The sequence below is a fragment of the Trichechus manatus genome, unplaced genomic scaffold, assembly GCF_000243295.1.
Source record: "Trichechus manatus latirostris isolate Lorelei unplaced genomic scaffold, TriManLat1.0 scaffold00042, whole genome shotgun sequence".
Lineage (NCBI taxonomy): Eukaryota > Metazoa > Chordata > Mammalia > Sirenia > Trichechidae > Trichechus > Trichechus manatus.
This window is the reverse complement of record NW_004443978.1, coordinates 16345089-16371567: the sequence shown is the minus strand read 5'-3', so window position 1 is coordinate 16371567 and position 26479 is coordinate 16345089. Positions and strand designations below refer to the sequence as shown.

The 26479-nt window shown below is 37.9% G+C and overlaps 1 protein-coding gene across 8 annotated transcripts in view; it reads right to left on the bottom strand.

The window, feature by feature from the left end:
- TASP1 (taspase 1) overlaps positions 1-26479 on the bottom strand; it is a 383025-nt gene that overhangs the window by 142128 nt on the left and 214418 nt on the right. For 2 of the 8 annotated variants that reach the window (XM_023731431.1, XM_023731432.1), the window contains exon 11: positions 13488-13539. The exons of the other annotated variants lie outside the window; for them this stretch is intronic. In XM_023731431.1, the coding sequence (XP_023587199.1) occupies positions 13488-13539 (52 nt within the window). The remainder of the gene's footprint in view (positions 1-13487; positions 13540-26479) is intronic. 8 annotated transcript variants of the gene reach the window in all.

The window sequence follows — 26479 nt, the reverse complement described above, 5'->3', positions numbered from 1 at the left end:
AATTACAAGCCACCCATTCACCCCCTCTACACTCATAACTAACCGTAAGTGGAAATGAGTAGATGCAAAAAACAGGATTATCATATAAAGAAGTAGAGATAATAAAACAGGAATTGGCAAACTTTTTCTGTAAGAGGCCAGTTAGTAAATTTTAGGCTTTTTAGGCCACATATGATCTCTGTTACATATTCATCTGGGCAATCTGGCAGCAGGAGGGGGCTACAAATTTTTCAAGGGACCAAATGGAACTTAAAAATACAAATAATGTTAAAAATTCAATGGCTTTGCCAAGCATCAGATTAGATACAGCTGAAGAGAGAGAGAACTGGAAGATATATCTGAGGAAAAAACTAAAAAGCAGCCTAGAATGATAAGGAGATGGAAGATGAGGGGTTAAGAGGCCTGGAGCATAAAATAAGAATGTCCAGCACATTAACAGGCATTTTGAAAGACAAATGAGAAAGAATGGGTGGAGGGTTACTCATATTTGAAGACGTAATGAATAAGAATTTAAATCATAAGTAAATCCTTAAACTGACGATGCGTACAGAGTTTCAAAGAGGAATAAAAACATGTATCCTTAGGTATATCATAGTGAGGTTCTGGACCAAAGACAAAGAGAAAATACTAAAAACTAACTAGAAAAAAGAGACAGATGAAGAAATAAAAATATTAAAAAATTTAACTGATAGCTAAATACTTCAAGCAACAAAAAAGGCCAGAAGACAAATATCTTCAAGATGCTAAGGCAACAAACAAAGCTATCAAGCTAGAATCAGTTGAACCATCATTCTAGAATGAGAGTGAATAAAGACGGCTTCAAACATAATTAAAAACATCATTCCTTAGAGATTTCAGCTCCTGGCTCATTTCTACTTTGTTCAACACTACTCTCTGTCATAATTCTTGATGATTTTAGTATTTACCTAAATGATTCTCAAGACAGCTTTTAGATTCCCTGATATCCTCTCCTCAAATGATTCTGTCCGCACTACTTCAAAAACCCACTCCCATGACTGTGTCATTACCAATAACATTAACTCCTCCATAACCTCAACTGCAATTTCCCACAACTCCTATCTTTCCAATTAACCACTTTGAGCATTCTGACTCCCAACATTTTCTTCACACCACCAAAAACTGCAATCCATTAATTCCACTGTTTTTTTATTCTCCGTTACCCCTGCATATCCTTACCTCCCTCCTTTTCCAGCTAAATTTCCATGGTTCAACAAATCATATCAATTCCATTACTCCTGAAATCCTCCATGTTTCCCTCACTTCATTAAACTTGTCTGGTAAAAGCCCATCCTGGAGAATCAGTCAGAATAGCTACATTAGGCTGTGATAACAAACAACTCCCAACTCTCAGTAGCTTAACACAACAAAAATATAATTCTTATTAATGTTATAGATGGAACTTGGGTCACTAGGGAGACTTGCTCCACATAGTCATTCAGGAGTGAACCTAGGCTGACTGAGGCTCCATCATCATCTGTAAATGTCCACCTGGGCCATATGGTTCCTCTCCGGGAGAGTCAGAAGGTCACTTAGTGCCATTTTACTGCTTTAGCCTGAAAGTAACACACACCGCTTCCCTTCTAGTCCACTGACCAGAAATAGCCACATGGTCTTAGGCAACTGCAAGAGGACTGTGAAATATGAAGGAGTATATAGATACTGATGGAGCATTAAATTAAATGTCTCTGCCACTTCTCACTAAACCCAACTTTCCATGGCTGTATATGTACAGCTAAGTATGAGGTGCAGCAGCCATTCTGTGATCAGAGCATGAAGGGCTACTCACTGAGAAAGGCAGAAGATAAAAGACAGACCTGGGTGCCAGAAAGCATTGAGGGGCAGCCTGACCAGTCCCAGAATGTCTCCTTCCACACTTCTTGTTGCATGAGATTTAGAAAGAAAACAAAACATAACAAACAAACAAACAACAAATCTTTTACACCACTGTAATTTAGGTTCTCCTCTTTAAGACCAAATGCATTAATCTATATAGAGAGCTCCATACTGGTGAAAGACAATGGCACAGAAAACTTTATACTGAAAGAAGACAATTTCTTACTACTTCAACTCAAACATGAGTTGAGTCAAATATAATTTCCAATAAGTTCATGTAAATGTGTTTATCAGATACCATTAGCAATAACATATAAAAAAAATCATTTGGTCTGAGAACATTTATTTTAACTGAGGTATTCTGCGAAACCCTTGATATATTTAATTGCTTCCAACAACTGAATTTCTTTTTAATTTGTCTGAATAAAGGAGAGTGATTTGGTTAAAATAAATTCTTTATGTTGCCTGAAAAAAATGGAGTCTTACAGAGTTAAAAGCACTTTTCATTCACTTCTCTCAGCCCATGTGAAACCACTTCACAGAGGACATCTTTAGAATACCTGTTTGTAAGTTTGTTTAAGATCCAGAACAAGTCAACCAATCTTTGAGGAAACTAGAAAAGTTAACAGAGTATCTTTATTTTTCCCTAATCTAGATGTTTCCAACAATGCCATCATTTCTCTAATAAACACACTGGCCCTACATCACAAAAGAAGTTCTGAATCTTTACGAAGGAGAAATCATCTGTGATTTCTAGGTCATGCAGGAGGGTCTTGCTTACAGGATGACACCCTGTACATTTTGTTTACTCATTCTCTTTCTTTCTTTCCCCTTCCCTATTTATCCCACCCCCTACACACACACACACACACACACACAGACACACAGACACACACACACACACACACACACACACACACCCCTTAAGGCAATAACACCCTGCAGGATAGGGGAAAATTTTATGGGTTCTATAGTCAGACTCATGTTTGAATCCAGTAGGGTGACTTTGGGGAGCCCTGGTGGCACAGTGGTTATGCGTTCAGCTGCTAGCCAAAAGATAGCAGTTCAAATACACCAGCCACTCCTTGGAAACCCTATGGGGCAGTTCTACTCTGTCCTACGGGGTCACTATGAGTCCGAATCAACTAGACAGCAACAGGTAATGGGGTGACTTTGGGAATCTTTATTTAAGCCTCAGTTCTCTCAGCTGTAAAATGGAGAATGAGGGGCCAACTACCTCAAAGGATTATTGTGAGGACAGTAAATAAGACAATGCACATAAGGCATTTAGCAATGGTTTGGACGCATAGTAAACCATAAACACCATGAGGATAATGATTGCTTTGAGAAAAATATTTTTTTTCTATCATTTTCCTGTCTCTCCTCTTCCTATTCACTATATTTTCTTTCTGTTAGGACAAGGTGATTCCCTGGTAGCCTGACAATCATCACTGAGAGCCCAGAATGGAATTAAAAAAGATTTTATCCTTTGATCTGCAGTTCTGAAGGCCACTGCATCAAAGCAAGCTTAGCCTTTACATGGGCTCAAACAACCACCCGGGCAAAACCTTCCACTGTCACAACAAAACAAACGACATGATAAAGATTTCTCTTAGTCTAGAAGGAAATATTTTAACGGTGGTTGTCCAGGAATTGTGGATTGTGAATGACTTTGGTTTATTATTTATTCCTTTCGTTACTTTCCACAATGTCTATAATACGTACCTATTTTCTTCAACAGGTTTATTATCTGACCTCAATGTTATACTCCTGCATTTACAATATTTCCCTTTAAGGCAAGGTATTAAAGGACAGGGGAGGGTCTCCCATAAGGGGATTGGGTCCCATGCACCTCACTGTCCTATATTTGAGAATAGGGATGAGTTGATAAGAGTGAATGCAACAGATGCTACAGATATTTTATTTCATCTGAACTTCGTCACACATTTAGTTCTTTTACTTCAGCTCTAGTGATAGAAGCATTCTTCAGATTAAGACAATTAAAAAAATCTTATTTCACAGCCCAGTAAGTTCGTATTATCAAATCATGTTGTAGTTCCAAAAAGTAAATAATAAACAGAAAAGCTTTTGCAAGAAGGATAGAGAAACACAAAAATTCATTTACCAACTCTTGGTAGCCATTTAAAATATATCTTCATTGCATTTCAAAATCATTTCTTGTGGTTCTTCATCTTTATGTCATTTAGTGGTGGCAACAGTGATGGTAGGAGCCAAATTATTTTACAAAATGAAAATTAAAAGCCCCTTATGTCCAGTTTCTAAAGTAGACAAGTGTTCTTTGGTTGAGGATTATTATTCTTCCACAGGACCTCAAAATGAGATTAAGGTTTCTAAATCATAATCTCACAGATCATTCTCCCACTTTAGAGACTATATTTCTTCTAAACCGCTTTACAAAGTGCCTCCAGAGAGGAAAAAAATGAAGCTGCATTCATAGGAGAGACATAACCCACATTCCTAGGAAGCCTGCATACAAGAAGACAGGATCATCAGTAACAAAAGCACACATTCAGAAACACTGGCACACCACACATCTCCAAGGATTACTGATGATTTTGAAGCATTTATGTTATCTTATAAATACTGCCATTCACTCTCACTGTAGCTAGTGGACATCTGAAAAATCTTTCAACATGTCCCCTGTTAGAAGTCCAGAGGGACAGATAAGTAATGAGGAAAGGCCTTTGCCAATTTAAAAGGAAACATTTGGTACTTCAGTTTCCAGTATTGCAACATCTCTTTATCAACAGAGGAATTTATTACCCAGTACGTCACCTTTTCTCTGTCGGAGGATATACTGACAATTTTGGAGTTGGGTTACTTCTGGTTTTCAAGCCTGTCTTGTGAAATTAAAGAGAGAGCTGCCTTAAAAGTGATAGAACAACACATGGTCTCAGTCCTCAGTGTCCCCATGGTTATCAAGCCTGGAACCTATTATATACAAGAAGAAAACATAAGGAGCTCTACAAAGAGATGGAATAAGTGGTGAATAAGTGGATATCTAATCCAGTCAGGACCACAGGTTACAGCTCACCAATACACATTTAGTATTTCCCAAATATTGAGCTCTCTCAAATCCATAACCCATCATCACACTTTGGATATTTATAAATAATCTATCAAAAACAGCTCAGGCTTTTCAATTCTTTCTTTGATAATTAATAAATGACCAAAAGAAAAGCAAATTTTATAATTATCTCTAGAGATAACATCTCTTACAAACTAGGATGTGATTGACCAATTCTTTAGCATTTCATAATTATTCAAAATATGGAAAAATGATAGGTTATAGAACAGTTATAATTAAACACAGGAAAATATCTCATGCAGAGCACAGTGTTAAGCATCTACTAAATTTTCAATATTTATTAGCTATGATCATTTTTATCAATTTTATTGAGAAGGTATAAGCAAACTACAAAAGATTCAACTGTCTGAACAAGCAGCAGCTGCTGAAATGGGCTAATTTCCAGTTTTCTGAGTGAAAATACTTGCATAGATTAAAATCTACTTAAAAGAAGACAAAAGAAAAAAACCTAGCTTCAACAAAATTGAGTAATGAAAGTCCATCATTCAAACTGTCATGTCAGAGGGTGTCTGCAGTTCCCTCCTAAAGCTTTGAGTCTCTCCTTCTTTCCTTTGCCTCTTTCTTCATCAAAGTCACATCTCAATGTATGAAACTGTCCACTATTCATTTTGAGTGTGAATATGAGTGGTGAAGCCTGATCTTATTTTAGGCTCTAAATAATCTAAATTTAGTTACCTACGTAATTATGACACCAGGGACAAATGGTCCCAGGCAGGGGAAATAATCAGAGCACCCCGCCCCCAGAAGAAGTGATCTTTTAGCCATGATGGTGGCTCTAAAATTATACCACTGCTCTTGCATTTGTCTGGGAAACTACATATAGAGGGATTAGACTTCACACACTTGAAAACTTCATTATTAGGACAATAGCCATAAAGAAGCAATACTATTTCTAACGAGTTCGGTTGATGCTCTTGTAGATCTTTCGTCCAGATTCCTGTTCCCTTATAGAGAGGAACCACAGAAGAACGGAAGCCTACCCCCACTGTAAGACTCGACATAAATCTGTTGAGATCTCCAGACCTCAGTTTCCACATTTAAAAAAGTAAATAGCTTAGCTTAAATGGATTTATATTTTGCAAAAGACAAAATATTTATAGCTGTAAGTACTTTTAGAACTTCAATAACTTTCTGGTTAAAATTTAATTAAGAAGCTAGTGATGGGCAGGCCACTTATAAGAAAACCCTTTGAAAAGATGATAATTAATGAAAACAATAGTATAGGTAGATTAAATTTAACTATTCAGAACTTTATTTTTTCTTTTTTTGGTTTTAAGGAAGAGAAATTTATTTCCTCACAGTCAAAGTAGGCTAAAAGTCTAAATTCAGGGCGTCAGCTCCAGGGCAAGCCTTTTTCTCTCTGTCGGCCTTCTTCTCTTCGGTGTTCCCCTGGACCAGGAGCTTCTCTGCGCAGGAACCCCAGTCCAAAGGACGCATTCTGTTCCAGGCACTGCTTTCTTGATGGTATGAGGTTCCCCTGTCTCACTGCTCACTTTTGTCTTTTATATCGCAAGACATTGCCTCAGGACACAATCCAGTCTTGTAGATCAGGTCCTGCGTTACTAACACAACTGCCACCCATCCTCCCTCATTAACATCATAAAGGCAGGTTTACAACATACAGGAAAATCACATAGTACCAGGAATCATGGCCCAGCCAAACTGATACACACACTTTTTGGGGGACATAATTCAAACCATGACATTCCACCCTTTGGCCCCCCAAAAATCACATCCTTGCAACACGGAAAACATATTCACCCCATCATATCATAGCAAAAGTCTTAACTCCAAGTCCAAAATCCAAAAATTCCTCTTCATCTGTGAAATCTACAATACAAGCTATCTGCTTCCAAAGGTACAATGGCAGAACAGGCACAAGCTAGACATTTCCATTACAAATGGGAGAAACTAGAGGAAAAGAAGGGATAACAAGCACCAAGCAAGTCAGCAGAATACATTACATTAGCCCTCAAGGCTTTGAAAATAATCTTCTGTTCTCTGAGACAATTTACACAATAGCCCTGCCCTCCAGACTCTAGGTATTGGCCACAGTCTCTGGATATTGAGTGGAGGCCCGTCGGCCCTGGGCTTCAGCTCTGCCTTCCAGGCCCACTGGGACAGCAACTCTGCTCCCTTGGCTTCAGGTGCACCATTCTCCTAGTCCATTGGAGTGACAGCTCCACCCTTAGAAACACCAGAGGCCATTGCTCCACCCTTTGAAACCCCTGAGGTCATGGCCATACCTTTTGAGACTGAAGCAGCTCTGCTTCTTGTGTCCCTTGTCTCTTCAGCTTCTGCTTCCTATGGCCTCTTGGCCCTCAGGCCTCATGCCCGCATTTGCCCTGCTGGGGCAAGTGTTCCAAAGCTCAGTAGCTCTACTGGTATAAGTGCCCGGAGGCACCCCACTCCACCAGAAAGCCTCATGCACACAGGCACTCAGCTCTTGCTCCGTGGGTCGGCTCCAGTGCCGCCTGGCACTGGTCTCCTGGTTCTGCTGCTGTTGGTTCTCTGCTGCCGCCGCTTCTCTACTGCCAAAGGTTCTCTGCTGTTGCTGGTCCTCTGTCACTACCGCACGTCTATCCATTCACAGTTTTAAAACCACTTCCACATTTTAGGTATCTGTTAGAGCAGCACCTCACTCTCGGTACCAAATTCTTAGTCATCTAGTGCTGCCATAACAGAAATACCACAAGTGGATGGTTTTAACAAAGAGAAATTTATTTCCTCACAGTCAAAGTAGGCTAAAAGTCCAAATTCAGGGTGTCAGCTCCAGGGGAAGGCTTTTTCTGTCGGCCTTCTTCTCTTCGGTGTTCCCCTGGACTAGGAGCTTCTCTGCACAGTAACCCCAGTCCAAAGGATGCGCTCAGCTCCCAGCACCGCTTTCTTGATGGTATGAGGTCCCCCTACAGAACTTTATTTTTAAGGAGGAAGAGAAAAGATCATTGATTCATTGGTTCCTGTGTCATCCTCATGATCGTTGTTACGCCTAAACCCACTGTTGCAGTCACTGTGTCAATCCATCTCAGTGAAGCTCTTCCTCTATTTCGCTGACAGGCTACTTTACCAAGCATGATGTCCTTCTCCAGGGATTGATCCCCCCTGATAACATGTCCAAATTATATGAGACGAAGTCTTGCCATCCTTGCTTCTAGAAAGCACCCTGGCTGTACTTCTTCCAAGACAGGTATGTTTGTTCTTCTGGCAGTCCATGGTATATTCAGTATTCTTCATTAACACCATAATTCAAAGCCATCAATTCTTCTTTGGTTTTCCTTATTCATTGTCCAGCTTTCACACGCATATGAGGCGACTGAAAATACCATGGCTTGCGTAAGGCCCATTTGGTCTTCAAGGTGAAATCTTTGCTTTTCAACACTTTAAAGAGGTCTTTTGCAGCTGATTTGCTCAATGCAACATGTTATTTGATTTCTTGACTGCTGCTTCCATGGACTTTGTTTGTAGATCCAAGTAAAACGAAATTCTTAACTTTAATCTTATTGGTCCAGTTGTGAGGATTTTTGTTTTCTTTATGTTGAGGTAATCCAAACTGCAGGCTGTAGTCTTTGATCTTCATCAGTAAGTGCTTCAAGTTCTCTTCAATTTCAGCAAGCAAGATTGTGTCATCTGCATATGGCAGGTCATTAATGAGACTTCCTCCAATCCTCACGCTGCATTCTCCTTAATATAGTCCAACTTCTCGGATTATTTGCTCAGCAGACAGATTGAATAAGTATGGTGAAAGGATACAACCCTGACACACACATTTCCTGACTTTAAACCATGCAGTATCTTCTTGTCCTAGTCGAATGACTGCCTCTTAGTCTGTGTACAGGTTCCTCATGAACACAATTCAGTGTTCTGGAGTTCTCATTCTTCACCATGTTATCCATAATTTGTTATGATCCACACAGTCAAATGCCTCTGCATAGTCAATAAAACACAGGTAAACATCTCCTAGTATTCTCTGCTCTCAGCCAAGATCCATCTGACATCAGCAATGATATCCCTCATTCCATGTCCTCTTCTGAATCTGGCTTGAATTTCTGGCAGTTCTTTGTCAATGTACTGCTGCAACCGCCTCTGAATGATCTTCAACATACTTGCATGGGATATTTATGGTATTGTTCAATAATTTCCACATTCTGTTGGATCACCTTTCTTTGGATAGGTACAAATATGGATCTCTTCCAGTCGGTTGGACAGGTAGCTGTCTTCCAAATTTCTTGGCACAGATGAGTGAGCATTTCCAGTGCTACATTCGTTTGTTGAAATATCTCAATTGCTATTCCCTCAATTTCTGGAGGCTGTTTTTTTGCCAATGCCTTCAGTGTAGCTTGGACGTCTTCCTTCAGTACCATCAGTTCTTAATCATGTGCTACCTCCTGAAATGGCTGAACATCGACCAATTTTTTTGGTACAGTGACTCTGTGTATTCCTTCCATTATCTTTTGATGCTTCCTGTGTCGTCTAATATTTTGCTGGTAGAATGCTTCAATAGGGCAATGCGAGGCTTGAATTTTGTCTTCAGTTCTTTCAACCTGAGTAATGCTGAGCATGTTCCTCCCTTTTGGTTTTCTAACTTCAGGCCTTTACATGTTTCATTGTAATACTTTACTTTGTCTTCTCGAGATGCCCTTTGAAATCTTTTATTCAGCTCCTTTACTTCATCATTTCTTCCTTTCGTTTTAGCTACTCTACATGCAAGGGCAAGTTCCAGAGTCTCTTCTGACATCTACTTTGGTTTTTTCTTTCTTTCCTGTCTTTTTAATGACCTCTTGCTTTCTTCATGTATAATGTCCTTGGTGTCACCCCACAACTTGTCTGGTCTTCAGTCATTTGTGTTCAAAGCATCAAATCTATTCTTGAGATGGTCTCTAAATTCAGGTGGGATACACTCAAGGTCATACTTTGGCTCTCGTGTACTTGTTTTAATTTTTTTCAGCTTCAACTTGAACATGCATATGAGCAATTGATCATCTGTCCCACAGTTGGCCCCTGGCGTTGATCTGACTGATGATATTGAACTTTTCCATCATCTCTTTGCACAGATGTAGTCGATTTGATTCTTGTGTATTCCATCTGGTGAGGTCCACATGTACAGTTATCATTTATGTTGTTCAAAAAAAGTATTTGCAATGAAGAAGTCATTGGTCCTACAAAATTCCATCATGCCATCTCCAGCATTGTTTCTATCACTAAGGCCATATTTGCCAACTACAGTTCCTTCTTTTTTTGTTTCCAACTTTTGCATTCCAATCACCAGTAACCATCAATGCATCTTGATTATATGTTTGATCAATTTCAAACTGCAGAAGTTGGTAAAAATCTTCAATTTCTTCATCTTTGGCCTTAGTGGTTGGTGCATAAATTTGAATAATAGTCGTTTTAACTGGTCTTCCTTGTAGGCATATGGATATTTTCCTATCACTGACAGCATTGTACTTCAGGATAGATCTTGAAATGCTCTTTTTGATGATGAATGCAATGCCATTCCTCTTCATCATTTCCAGCATAGTAGACCATAGAATTTTCCAATTCAAAATGGCCAACACCAGTCCATTTCAGCTCACTAATGCCTAGGATATTGATGTTTATGCATTCCATTTCATTTTTGATGATTTCCAATTTTCACAGACTCATACTTCATACATTCTAATTATTAATGGATGTTGCAGCTGTTTCTTCTCATTTTGAGTCATAGTACATCAGCAAATGAAAGTCCCAAAAGCTTTATTCCATCCATGTCATTAAGGTCAACTCCACTTGGAGAAGGCAGCTCTTCCCCAGTCATATTTTGAGTGCCTTCTAATCTGAAGGGCTCATCTTTCAGCACTATATCAAACAATGTTGTGCTGCTATTCATAAAGGTTTTCACTAGCTAATTTTTAGAAGTAGATCAAGAAGTCCTTCTACCTAGTTTGTCTTAGTCTGGAAGCTCAGCCATGGGTGATACTGCTGGTATTTGAAATACCAGTGGCATAGCTTCCAGCATCACAGCAACACACAAGCCATCACAGCACAAGAAACTAACAGACGCATGGTGAATTACCTGAAGATAAATAACAGAAAAGGTTCTGATACCAAGAATTAGGATTGCAGATAGCCCCCAGTTTTAACTGTAAAGTTCTACAGACAGTCACCAAGCAGGTCCCAAAGGAACAATGTTAAAATTGGAGATTTCATTTTGGATCAAAGCCATATTGTGCATGGTGTGCATTTCATGAGTCAAAACATAGATGCAATTAGAGGCATTTAGTGGGTCAGTGGTAGAATTCTTCCCTTCCATGTGGGAGACCCAGGTTCAATTTCCAGCCACTGAACTTCATGCACTGCTACCACCCATTTGTCATTGGAGGCTTGTATGTTGCTATGAACAGGTATCAGTGCAGCTTACAGACTAAGACAGACTAGGAAGAAAGGCCTAGTGATCGACTTCAGAAAATCAGCCAATGAAAACCCTATGGATCACAACGGTCCCATCTGCAACTGATCATCATGGTGGTACAGGACTGGGCAGCACTTTGCTCCCTTGTGCATGGGGTCACCATGTGTCATAACAACAACAATGACAATGCAGTAATGTAAAAAGTAAAATAAATATTTCATTATATATATTGATTATACATGCAGTATAAAGCCCACAAACAGAAAGAACGTAAGCAAGTCAGCTATACTATACCATAAATTTAACCTATACTACTAAGCCAGCCATATATATTAAACATTTGATTAATAATTTTCTTAATGATTTAGAATTTAGAAGTGATTTATGGGGGTGATTTGAATGGCCAGCATGTCTCTAAAAACTGAAAAAGGAAGTTTAAGCAGATGTTATTTCTCAATAAATTCCCATGTACAAAGGAGAGGCAATATAAATCATTTCATCAGTTTTAAAGCTGTACTCAGACTTGGGATCACTCTGTTTAAAAACAACATCAAGTATTTAGAGGCCTTGTGAAGGATGATGGAAAAAGAATGTCTTAAATCTGCTCACCAGTCATTGTTTATCCCTTTCTCTACTCAACACAGTATCAAGCGTGGTTCTGAGGCTGGGCAACACACAAAAGTTCTGAGGAAGGATGGGGGAAACTATAATCATATTCATTTGTCTAGAGTAGAGTAGAATTCAAGAAAATACAGAAAATGGGCTTAGAGCTATCGTACCATGAAATAGCATTTATCTGATCACAGAAGCAGACAAAAGAAGGAAAAAGCAAAATATAGGTAGACCACTCAAATAAGCCATGTAGCAAAAGGCAAACAGGCAATATAAAAACTAGCACTTTTCAGAATTTTCAATTACACTATTAGGAAATAATGTTATTTTAAAAATGAAATACACTTAACTGTATTAATTTTTTTATTTGTTTAATTGTGGTGAGCATACATAACAAAAAATTGCCATTTCAACATTCCTTACATGTACAATTCAGTGACATTACTTTCATCATCTTGTGTAGTCATCACCACTATGTGTTTCCAAATTTTTCCATCACCCTTAACAGAATCTCAGTGCTCCCTAAGTAATGACTCCCTCTTTCCCCCTCCCTCTGATCCCTGGTAACCACTAATAAACAGATTTTGGTCTCTATATGTTTACCTATTCTAGATATTTCACCACCACCCATCTGTCAATTTGTTAACTGTGGTGGCTGCTGTGATGCTCGAAGCTATGCCATCAGTATTTCAAACACTAGCAAGTTCACCCATGGTGGACAAATTTCAATGGAGCTTCCAGACTAGGACAGACTAGGATGGAAGGCCTGAAGACCCATTTTTGAAAATTAGCCAATGAAAACTTTATGGATCACAACAGAACAGTCTGACTTGCTTGCTCTGAATGTGGTCATTAGGGAAATCAGTTGCTGGTGGAGAGCATCATGTTTGGTGAAGCAGAGTGCCAGTGAGGGTAAGGGAGACCCTCAGTGAGATAGATTGGCACAATAGCCCCAACAATAGACCCAAACATGCCGGTGATGGTGAGGATGACGCAGGACCGGGAAACATTTCATTCTGCTGTACGTAACGTTGCCATGAGTCAAAGTCGACTCAATGGCAGCTATCTATCTATTTCACAAAAGTGGGATCATATAATATCTGTCCTTTTGTGACTGACTTATTACACTAAGCATAATGTTTTCAAGTTTCATACATGTTGTAGCATGTATCAGGGCTTCATTTATCTTTATGCCACAGTATACTACTTTCAGCTTACAATTTTAGTGAAGAAATTTATTTAAATTTTTATTCAAAGTTACCTAAGATTGTTCATTTCTCTAAATAGTGCTTCCTAATCGCTTGTTGATCATGAGAAAAAGATGTATTTGTCTAAAGTTTTGTACTGAGTCTCAGGAAATTCACAGAATCCTCCATGAAAACCCATGTATAGGTTCCACTGGGTCCACAAACCCCAAATTAAGAACCCAAGGAGTTCTTAAAAATCTATAAGTCTTTGGTTATAAGCCAGTAGGTCAAACTTTCATTTTGAAATTTCATTTTCATTTTCAATAAAAATACTTACTGTTGGGACCATGAAGTCCATGGGACAAAGGCAACACTGACATTATCATCACCTGGAGGATAATACGGAAATTGCCGTGAAATATACTGAAATTAGATTATCAAATTAGATTATCATGTTAGAGTCATACAATTTCCCATAAAAAAAGAAACAGCGATCGTTACAGAAGTGATTGGTTCCAGTTCTGGCTAAAGAAGTATCCAAGAGGAGCCTGAGACACCTTGTTCTACCTAAAACCAAGGAAGCTATCAAAGAGAATATTGTCTAACGCCAAAGAAGTAAACTTGAAGGCCTTTCATTGACAAAAGACAGAACGATTTTACTAGTAAAAAGAATAACAATTCCAAATTATTTCATTTGTCTTGCAAGTCTGCAGAAAATAATCCCTGGGATTTCCACTTCTAGTTTAATGGATATATTCTCAAGACCCCATCACTCCTATCCTAATAATGAGAACAATCCAGACGAGCTACAGAACCATAGTTTTCAAAAGACTCAGAGAGATAAGAACACAAATATATCTCAATGAACTAAATTCCAGAAAGGGACAAGCCTTTACCAGTAGAGAAGAGGTTCACAGCCCCTTTTATCTCTGATGAAGCAACGGAAAAAAGGAGAAATGACATAGATGAGGATAAGGAGAAATTACCGTATTTTTACACAAACAATGTGCATATCCTATGTTCATTTGCCAACTATGTATCTTCTCCCTGCAAGGTATTTTCTTAAGTGTGCTATGCTAATTTCTTTTACAGCAACATGTAAAAAAAATTAGCATAGCAAGCTTATGAAAACACCTCATGGGGAATGGCACAGTTGGCAAACAAATGTAGAACACGTGCATTACTTGCGTAAAAATACAATAGGTGAACTTTAACAAATTTAAAAGACCATGTGTGGGCTAGCATGATGAATTAGAATCCAGAGAAGTTCCATTCACCAAGTTTTATGAATTAAATTGTGTCCTACAAAAAGATACGCTGAGATCCTAACCCCTATACCTATGAACTTGACCCTGTTTGAAAAAAGTCTTTGAAGATAAGTTAGGTTAACATGAGTTCAAACTGAAGTAGGGTGAGTTCTAATCCTATACGACTTATGTCTTTGTAAAATAGGAGAAGATACATAGACACAGGGAGACAAAAGAAGGACTCCATGTGAAGCTGAAACTCCTAAGAAACACCTGGAGCTACCAGAGCTAGAAGAGAGGCATGGAACACTTTCTCTCTCTCAATCCTCAGAAGGAATCAACATAGTCAGTATCCTGATTTGAACTTCTAGACCCCATAACTGTGAGACAATGAATATCTGTTCTAATAAGCAATGTGTGTTATTTTGTTTCAGCAACCCTAGAAAACCAATACACCAAGCAAGTTAGAATCCATTCACCAATTCTTTCCTGCAGGTCAAAAACTTGGGGCAGGACAGGACAGCAGAGACACATCCACATGCCCAGGCACAAAGATCTTTCCCTAAGTACAATGAAGCAGCATGCTGAAGGGCAGGAAAACCAGAGAGGCTATCCTGTGACAACCTGGGTGCACAGAGACATCACCTAGTAAAAAGCAGCAGCCACAAAAGAGTAGAAGGTCAGGAGAGCTGAGAAAAATACCTCAGAGGCACATTAGGCATTCCCTGTGTGCACTGCAGCCGTCCTCAAAAGTGTGAGGGCAGAGCAGCAAGACAGAGGAAGATCTCACAAAGTGCAGAAATATATGGGTGGAGGTTGAAATCTCCCTAGGTATCCAATAAGCTGGCAGCGAGGCTGTAAAGGAGAGAAAGGGAAAGAGAGAGAAGTTGTCCAATAATTCTGAAAGCTGACAGATGGGCTATAATGAATAAAGAGATTTCAGGAGTCTTGCTGGTGCTCAGATTCCAAGCTCTGATGAAGAGTAAGTCCTGACACTACCCTCGAAACATCTGAAGACAACAGTGAACTGTATCTACTGCTGCAAGAACATCCAGCAGCAATCAATCCCTCACGCTAGATGCCTATAAGCCTGTAAGAGAAAGAAGTATACCCTTTTCTAGTTATAAACATTTCCTTCAGTCTCTTCTGTTTTTCACACACAATTTCAGGCATACATTCAGTAATTATAAGACAGACGAAAAAGCAAAAAAAAAAGAAAAAGGGGGGGGGGGTGATCATAATCAAGAGAAGAAACAATCAACAAAAGCAGACTACTAATACCTCAGATGCTGGAATTATGAGATAAGAATTTTAAGTTAACTATAATAAATACAGTAAAGGATCTAGCCAAAAAGGGGGAAAATTCATAAAAAATAGGAAAATTCAGCAGAAAAAAATTATAAAAATGAATAAAATAGAAACACTTGAAATAAAAATATAGTATCAATATACTCTCTAACATGGCACCGTAGACAGATGCACCATGTCAACCCTCTGCAACAAAGACCTGAAAAACTAAGAAAAACAGATACAAACATCCTGTAACCCTAACCATCAAATGAAGGGATAAAGAACAAGATCAAACACCAAATGGAAGAAGAAACTGACAAAACAGAGAACGAGCAGAGATACAGAGTGGAGGTCCCCTGCCACCAAACGCAGCATGGCGTCGCCATCTTGGACATACGCAGCAATGACACCGGACAGGCAGTACAGGAAGGCAACTTCATAGAGCTCCCAACAGGAGACAAAACACCCGGTAACCAGAGAAACACACTTTCCGATCCCTCATTCTTCTGCTCTGTACGCTACCTGCACCCCTTCCCAACAGACCATGCTGCACCATTCAGCTAGAGAGCCACAGGCCCGCCACCACCCTGGGTCCACTCTGTCCCCACCCACCAGCTCCTTCTGTGCCATTCTTCCCCTTTCTTCCTTTTCTTTCTCTCCTCTACCTAGCCCCATACACCACCTCCCCCACTTCTTGCTGGGCCACGCAACATCGCTGTGGCTAGACAGCCACCAACCCCCCACCAACCTGAGTCTGTCCCGCCTCCACCTGTCAGCTCCCACTGTACTGCCTTTTTCTTTTTTTTGTTGTTGTTTGTTTGCTTTTTTCTTCTTTCTTACTCTCACCTAGTCTCATATGTCCCTTCTCATCCAACTAGCCATCAGGTCCACCCTGCCCTCACTTGCCAGTCCCTACTGCACTGCCAATTTTTTTAATTAAAAAAAAAATTTTATTTTATTCTTTTTTTCTCTTCTCTTTCTTCCTGTTCTTCCTGCCTCCCTCCCACCCAGCCCTGTACGCCACCTCCTCCCCCCACCACTGGACCCCACTGCACTGCCATGGCTAGAGAGCCATGGCCTGTCACCATCCTGGGTCCACCCTACCCCCACTTGCTGGCTCCCACAGCGCTGCCATTTATGTTTTTTTCTCTTTATTTTCTTTCTTTTGTTTCCTTCTTCCACCTAGACCTATAAGCCACCTGCACTCCTTACACACTGATCCTCAGGTCAGCCTCGCCCCGACTTGCTAGCCCCTATCGCACAGCCAGAAAGAAACTCAACAAAGATACAGAAGATCTAATGGCCAAAATCAACCAACTTGACCTCAGAAACATATATAGAACATTCCACCCAACAGCCGCAAAGTATACATTCTTTTCCAACTCACAGGGAAAACTCTCCAGAATAGACTACATTTTAGGCCACAAAGCAACGCTTAATAAAATCCAAAACTTCAAAATCATATAAAGTTTTCTCTCTGATCACAACATCAAAAAAGTAGAAATCAATAACAGGAAGATCAAGGGAAAAAAAAATCAAATACATGGAAACTGAATAACACCTCGCTATAAACAACTGGGTAATAAAAGAAATCAAAGAGAGAATCAAAAAATTCCCAGAATCAAGTGACAATGAAAATACATCATACCAAAACCTTTAGGTCAAAGCAAAAGCAGTACATAGAGGTCAATTTATAGCAATAAATGCATACATCCAAAAAGAAAAGAGGGCCAAAATCAAAATATTAACCCTACAACTTGAACAAATAGAGAACAGCAAAAGAAGCCCACAGGCACCAGAAGAAAGGAAATAATAAAGATTAGAGCAGAAATTAATGAAATACAGAACAGAAAAATAATAGAAAGAATCAACAAGACCAAAAGTTGGTTCTTTGAAAAGACCAACAAATCACTGGTCAAACTTACAAAAGAAAAACAAGAGAGAGAGCAAGGAAAATTATTCAATCATAAAGAGAAATGAAGTTCTGATACATGCAACGACACGGGTGAATATTGAAAACATTATGCTAAGTAAAATAAATCAGACACAAAAGGACAAATATTGTACAATCCCACTTACATAAAGTATCTAGAATAGGCAAATGCATAGAGACAAAAATTTATTAGGGGTTGCCAGGGTTGGGGAGAGGAGAGAATGAGATGCTAATTTTGAAGGGATACTGAATTTCTGTTTGGGGTGATGAAAAAGTTTTGGAGATAGATAATAGTGATAGTTGCACAATCTGATGAATGTAATTAACATTACTGAATTATACACTTAAAAATGGCAATTTTTTGTTATATATATTTAACCCCAAAAAAGAAAATTTTTAAAAAACTGAAGTTAAAGGGGAACATTAAACATTTTGCATTGTAGTTTAAAAAAGAAACCAAGTTAATAAATATCATTTTTTGTTTCATTGTGAGCCAATAATCTAGCCAATAAATATTAAAATAAATTTAAAAAATAATGAAAACAAAGAAAGGTATTTCAGATACACGAAGCTGAGAAGACTCATTGCCAGCAGACCTTAACTATACAAAATGGTAAAAGACATCATTTAAGAAAAAGAGAAATACGACCAGATAGAAGCTTGGTTTTTCAGGAAGAAATAAAGGGGAACCGGAAAGATGAACTAAGTGGGTATGTGTGTGTACTGTATTTTTATGCAAAAATTCATGCTTTCTATGTTTGCCAATGGCATCCTCCCCTTATGGGGTATTTTCATAAGTGCTGCTATGCCAATTTTTTTTTACATGTTGCTGTAAAAAAATTAGCATAGCATGCTTATGAAAATACCTTGCAAGTGTAGGGCATGGTTGGCAAACAAACGCAGCAGGCATGTGTTATTTCTGTAAAAATATGGTATGTGTAAATTTCTTTAAAGACAACTGTTGATTAAAGGAAAAATGTATTGTGGAATTTATACTATAATATAGACATTAAAATATATGCCAAAAGCTCAGAGAAGTGGGAAGGCATATAAATGGATCTATACTGCTAAAAGGTACTTATATATAAAGTAAGGTATTATTATTCTAAAGTAATGGTAAATTAATGATACAAAATGTAATCTCTATGGCAACTGCAAAAGACATAATATATATATAAGTATAGCAAATACATCAATAAGGAGAAAAAATGAAATGTTAAAAATTATTCAATTAACACAAAGGAAGGTAGGAAAAAAATGAAACAGAGGAACAAAGGAAAAAAAGGATAAACAGAAAACAAAAAGCAAGATTGCAGATTCAGCCCAAGAATTTCAATAATTACATTAAATGTAAGTGGACTAAAGACTCCATGTAAAGGGCACAAATTACCAAATCTGTTAGAAGAGATAAAGACAGTACATAGTGATGAAAGGGTCAATTAATCAAGAAGACTTAACAATCATAAATATATATGCACCCGACATGGGAGCACCTAAATATATAAAGCAAACTGATAGAATTCAAGCAAGAAATAGATAGCACTACATTAATAGTTACAGACTTCAATATGAAACTTACGATATTGGACAGAACAGTCAGAAAGAAGATCAACAAGGAAAGACAGGACCTGAATGACACTATAGACCAACTAGACTTAAGAGGCATATACAGAACACTCCATTCAACAACAGCACAATATACATTCTACTAGAGTGCACATGGATCATTCTCCAGGATAAACCATGTTAGGTCACAAACCAAGTCTGGATAAATTTTAAAAGACTGAAATCATATAAAGTATTTTCTCCGACCACAATGGAGAAAAGCCAGAAATCAGTAACAGAAAAAAGACTGAAAAATACACAAACATGGAAATTAAAAAACATACTATTAAACTACCAATGGATCAAGGAAGAAATCAAATTTCTTAGAGTCAAATGAAAATGAAAACACAATACATAAAAATCTTTAGGATGCAGTAAAGGCAGTAGTCAGAGGGAAACTTATAGAGGGAAATAAATGCCTACATGAAAACAGAAGAAAGATCTCAAATCAACAGCCTAACTTTACAACTCCAGAAATGAGAAACAGAAGAGCAAACTAAGCCTAAAACTCCAGAAGAAAGGAAATAACAAAGATCAGAGCAGAAATAAATAAAATTGAAAAACATAAAAACAATAGAATCAACAAAACCACAAGCTGGTTCTTTGAAAAGATCAATAAAATTGACCAAATTTTACCTAGACTGACAAAGAAAAAAAAGAGAACAGATGCAAATAACCAAAATAAGGAATGAAAGAGGAGACAAAACAACTGCTCTGATAGAAATAAATAAAATTATGACAGAATATTATGAAAAACTGTATGTCAACAAACTCAATAATCTAGATGAAATGGACAATTTTTTAAAGGAACACAACCTACAAAAACTGACTCAAGAAGAAATAAAAGTCTCAACAGATCCATACCAAGTGAAGAGATATAATCAATGATCAAAAAACCTCCCAACAACAACAATAACAAAAAATATTGGACCAGATGGCTTCACCAGAAAATTCTAGCATACATTTAGAGAAGAATTGGCATCAATACTGTCTAAACTCTTCCAAAAGATAAAGAATTAAGGAATACTCCCTAATTTATTCTTTGAGCAAACATAACCCTGATACTCAAACCAGACAAAGATACCATAAGAAAAACTATAGGTTAATATCTAGATGCAAAAATCCTCAACAAAATACTAGTGAACAGAATCCAACAGCATATTGAAAGAGTCATACACCATGACCAAGCAGGATTTATTCCAGGAATGCAGGGGTCATACAACATTAGAAAATCAATCAACATAATATATTACATCAATACAACAATGAAAAAGAACTGCATGATCATCTCTATGAATGCAGGAAAAGCATTTGGTAAAATCCAAAACCTTTTCTTGATGAAAACCCTAAAGATGATTGGAATAGAAGAGAAATCAATCAATATGATTCAGGGTATACATAAAAAGCCAACAACTAACATTATATTTAATGAAGAAAGACTGAAAGCTTTCCCCTTGAAATTGGAAACAAGACGAGGGTGCCAGATCTCACTACTTCTATTCAATATTGTATTAGACATCCTAGCCAGAGCAATAAGACAAAAAAAAAAAGAAACAAAACGTATCCAGATTGGAAATAAAGAAGTAAAATTAACTCTATCTGTGGATGATATGACTTCATGTACAGAAAATCCCAGAATCTGGAAGAAAACTTCTAGAATTAAAAAAAGAATTAAGCAAAGTTGCAGGGTACAAGGTCAACAAACAAAAAATCAGTTGGGTTTCTATCTACCAGCAATGAGAAATCTGAAAGGGAAATTAGGGAAGCAATTCCATTTACAATAGCATCTAAGAGAATAAAATACTTAGGGATAAACTTAATTAGGAACATTAAGGAAATGTACAACGAAAATTTTAAAACACTAATGAAAGAGATTAAAGAACACTTAAATAAATGGAAAGATGTTCCATGTTTATGGATTGGAAGAACTAATACTGTTAAGATGTCAATATTAACCAAAGCAATCTACAGATTTAACACAGTCCCGATCAAAATACCAACAGTCTTAGTTAAAGAAATGGAAGATCGAATCCTCAACTTTGTATGGAATGGGAAGAGGCTTCAAATAATTAAAGCAATCTTGAAAGAGAAGATGAAGTAGGAGGATAAATACTTTCTGATTTTAAAACATACTATACAGCTACAGTAATCCAAACAGCCTGGTATTGGTATAACAAATAGACACACAGACCAAGGAAACAGAATTGCGAGCCCAGAAATAAAAACACAGATCTATGGTCAACTGATTTTTGACAAGGGTTCCAAGTCCATATGATGAGGAAAAAAGAGTCTCTTCAATAAATGATGCTGGAAAAACTGGATTTCCACATGCAGAAAAATGAAACAGGACCCATGCCTCACACCATACAGGAAAATAAATTCAAAAAAGATTAAGGACCTAAATGTGAAAACTAAGACCATAAAATTCTTAGAAGAAAAAGAAGGGGCAATGCTGTCAGGTCAAGCTTTTAACAATAGATTATCCAATATACTAACAAAAGCACAAACAGTAAAAAACAAAATAAATAAATGGGACCTCATAAAAATTAAAAGGTTTTACAAAAAAAGTTAAAAGACAAGCTAACGACTGGGAGAATATCTTCAAAAACCATATAACCAACAAGAACCTAATAACCAAAATATATATAAAACTTCAACAAATTAACAACAAAAAGAAAAATAACCAAATCCTAAGATGGGCAACGGACTCGAATAGATATTTCACCAAAGAGGACATTCAAATGGCCACTGAACATATGAAAAGATGCTCAGCATCATCAGCCATCAAAGCGATGTAAATCAAAACCACAATGAGATACCATTTCACTCCCACTAGAATGACTCTTCAATCTGTATGCTGAGCAAATAATCCAAGAAGCTGGACTATATGAAGGACAACACAGCATCAGGATTGGAGGAAGATTCTTTAACAACGTGCGATATGCAGATGGCACAACTTTGCTTGCTGAAAGCAAAGAGGACTTGAAGCACTTACTGATAAAGACCAAAGACCACAATCTTCAGTATGGATTATATCTCAACATAAAGAAAACAAAAATGCTGACAACTGGACCAATAAACAACATCATAAAAAACGGAGAAAACATTGAAGTTGTCAAGGATTTCATTCTACTCAAATTCACAATCAACACCCATGGATACAGCAGTCAAGAAATCAAAAGACGCGTTACACTTGGCAAATCTGTTGCAAAAGACCTCTTTGTTGTTGTTGTTGTTAAGTGCCATTGAGTCGGTTCCAACTCATAGCAACCCTATGTACAACAGAACAAAAAACAGCCTGGTCCTGCACCAATCTCACAATCGTTGCCATGCTTAAGCCCATTGTTGCAGCCACTGTGTCAATCCATGTCATTGAGGGTCTTCCTTTTTTTGCTGATCCTCTACTTTACCAAGCATGATGTCCTTCTCCAGAGACTGATCCCTCCTGACAACTTGTCCAAAGTATGTGAGACATAGTCTCGCCATCCTTACTCCTCAGGAGCATTCTGGTTGTACTTCTTCCAAGACAGACTTGTTCATTCTTTTGGCAGTCCATGACATATTCAATATTCTTCTCCAACACCACAATTCAGAGGCCTCAGTTCTTCTTCGGTCTTCTCCATTCATAGTCCAGCATTCACATGCACAGGAGGCGACCAAAAACACCATGGCTTGAGTAGGCGCACCTTAGTCTTCAAGGTGATGTCTTTGCTTTGGAACACTTTAAAGAGGTCTTTTGCAGCAGATCTGCCCAATGCAATGCATCTTGATTTCTTCACTGCTGCTTCCATGGATGTTGACTGTGGATCCAAGTAAAATGAAATCCTTAATAACGTCAATGTTTTCCCTGTTTATCATGATGTTGCTTATTGGTCCAGTTATGAGCTTTTATTTTCTTTATGACGGCTGTGGTCTTTGATCTTCATCAGTAAGTGTTTCAAGTCCTCCTCACTTTCAGCAAGCAAGGTTGTGTCATCTGCATATCATAGGTTGTTAATGAGTCTTCCTCCAATCCTGATGCCCCGTTCTTCTTCATATAGCCCAGCTTCTTGGATTATTTGCTCAGCATACAGATTGAATAGGTATGGTGAAAGGATACTACGCTGATGCACACCTTTCCTAACTTTAAACCACGCAGTATCCCCTTATTCTGCCTCTTGATCTATGTACAGTTTCCTCATGAGCACATTAAGTGTTCTGGAATTCCCATTCTTTGCAATGTTATCCATAATTTATGATCCACACAGTCGAATGCCTTTGCACAGTCAATAAAACACAGGTAAACATGTTTCTGGTAGACTCTGCTTTCAGCCAGGATCCATCTGACATCAGCAATGATATCCCTCATTCCACGTCCTCTACTGAATCCAGCTGGAATTTCTGGCAGTTCCCTGTCGATATTCTGTTGTAGCCACTTCTGAATGATCTTCAGTAAAATTTTACTTGCGTGAAAGACCTCTTTAAAGTGTTAAAAAGCAAAGACGTCACTTTAAGAACTAAGGTGAGCCTGACCCAACCCATGGTGTTTTCAATCGCCTCATATGCATGCAAAAGCTGGACAATCAATAGGGAAGATTGAGGAAGAATTGACACCTTTGAACTGTGGTGTTGGCAAAGGATACTGAATATACCACGGACTGCCAAATGAACAAATCTATTTTAGAAGAAGTACAACCAGAATGCTCCGTAGAAGCAACAATGGCAAGACTACATCTCACATACTTCAGACATGTTATCCTGAAGGATCAGTCCCTGGAGAAGGACATCATGCTTGGTAAAGCAGAAGGTCAGTGAAAAAGAGGAAGACCCTCAATGAGATGGACTGACACAGTGGCTGCAACAATGGGCTCAAGCATAACAATGATTATAAGAATGCAGCAGGAATTGGCAGTGTTTCGTTCTGATGTACGCAGGGTTGCTATGAGTCGGAACTGACTCAACAGCACCTACAACAACAAGGATGAATAAGGAGCCCTGGTGGCTCAGTGTTTAAGAGCTCAGGCTGCTAACCAAAAGGCTGACAGTTTGAATCCACCAGCCGCTCCTTAGAAACCCTATGGGGCAGTTCCACTCTGTTCTACAGGATTGCTGTGAGTCAGAATTGACTCGATGGCAATGGGTTTGGATGACCAAGATTTGAATAAATAAATAAACAAACAACAAATATTGGCAAGGATATGGGGAAACTGAAATGCTTAGCCACTGCTGGTGGGAATGAAAAATGTTACAGTCATTGTGGAAAACAGTGTGGCAGTTCCTTAAAAAAACTAAAAATAGAACTACAATATGATCCAGCAATTCCGCTCTTAGGTATATACCCAAAAGAATTGAAAGCAGAGACTCAAACAAAGACTTGATCATCAGTTGTTCATTGCAGCACTATTCACAATAGCCAAAAGGTTGAAACAACTTAAATGCCCATCAACAGATGAATGGATAAACAAAATTGTGGTACATACATACAATGGAATACTACTTAGCCAGTAGGAGAAATGAAGTCTTAATACATGCTACAATATGGAAGTAGCTTGAAGATATTATGCTGACTGAAATAAGTCAATAACAAAAAGACAAATACTGTATGACCTCACTCATATAAAAAGACAAGAAAAGACACATGTATAGAAGCCAAAGTTTATTAAGGGTTGCCAAGAAAGAGAGGGGAAAATGGGGAGAGTTATTGCTTATAGAGTACTGAGTTTCGGTGTATGGCGATGGAAAAATCTCATTGATTAAAGGTAAGGATACACAGCCAACTACTGCAAGTGCTGTCAATAAGTTGTACATGTGTAAAAAATTGAATTGACAACAGTTGTGTGATAGACATATTTACAAGAACAACAACAAAAGACTAGATGCTGAGGCTGCATAAGCACAGTCAAACATCTTACGGGATTTGGTTCCTTAGTTTGGAGGTTTAGGGTCATAGTTTCATGGGACATCCCAGTTAATTCACCTAATAGTGTGTTTAGTGCTTCTTTCTACTCTCTAGTTCACTGCATAGTGCCTGGAGTCTTAAAAGCTTGCAAGCAGCCATCCAAGGCACAACAATTGGTCTCTATTTGCCTGGAGCAACAGAGTAAGGAGACTCAGGAATAGGAGAATATGGAATGTGTGGCTAATTGTCTCCTTGAACAACTGCCTCCTTTGCCATGAGAACAAAAGAACTGGATGGTGCCCGGCTACCATTACTGGACATTTTGATCAAAGATTCCATAGAAGAATCCTGATCAAAAGAGGGAAATGCAGAGCAGAATTTAAAATACACATGGACTTTAGACTTTCTGGAGCCATGGAGGGTTGATGAACCCCTGAAACTACTGCCCTGAGATCATCTTTTAACTTTAAACCAAAAATATCCCCTGAAGTTTTCTTAAAATCAAACAATAGTTTAGCTTAACTAGTAAAAAATGTTTGCCTTGAGCATTATGCTCTTCTAAGAACCATCTATACTGGGTCAAACTGACAATAGCAACTCAAAAGATTTGACAGGAATCTTAGGGGGCAGTGACTTTATGTTAATGGGGGAGGAACAACTCAGAAAAGGAGGGTGAGAATGGTTGTACAATTCAAAGAATGTAATCCATATCACTGAATTGTACATGTAGAAGCTGCTGAACTGGTGTAAGTTTTGCGGTATATACTCTCAACAACAGTGAAATAAGTATTTTTTAAAAGGCACAGATTATCAATCTACATTTTTTAAATAGTGCAAATATAGTTGTTTACAAGAGACATACTTTAATATAAGAACAAGATAGGTTAAATGTGAAAGGGCATAAAATGATATATCAGGCAAGAACTAAGCAGAAGACACCTGGTGTAATTATATTAATATTAAACAAAATAAATATCAAAACAAAGAGGAGTATCTAGCTATAAAGAGGGACCTTTTATAATGATAAAAGGGTCAGTGTGTCAAGAAAACATAACAGTCCTAAATATACATTCACCTAATAACGGAGTTTCTAAATACAAGGGAAAAAATAAATAATAATGTAGTCAATGGATTGAAACATAACAAATATATAAAATTCCATTAATTTGCATATAAATAAATAAAAAGACAGATTAAAAAATATAGAGATAAATAAAATAAAACTTCACTGATCATATTAGGACACTGCCAGGGCAACAATTCATCTTTTTTTTTTTTTTTATTCTTGTAATTAAATGAAGTTTACATTTCAAGTTAGTCTCCAATACAGAATTTTTTTTAACATACATTGTTATGAGACCCCAACCGCTAACCCC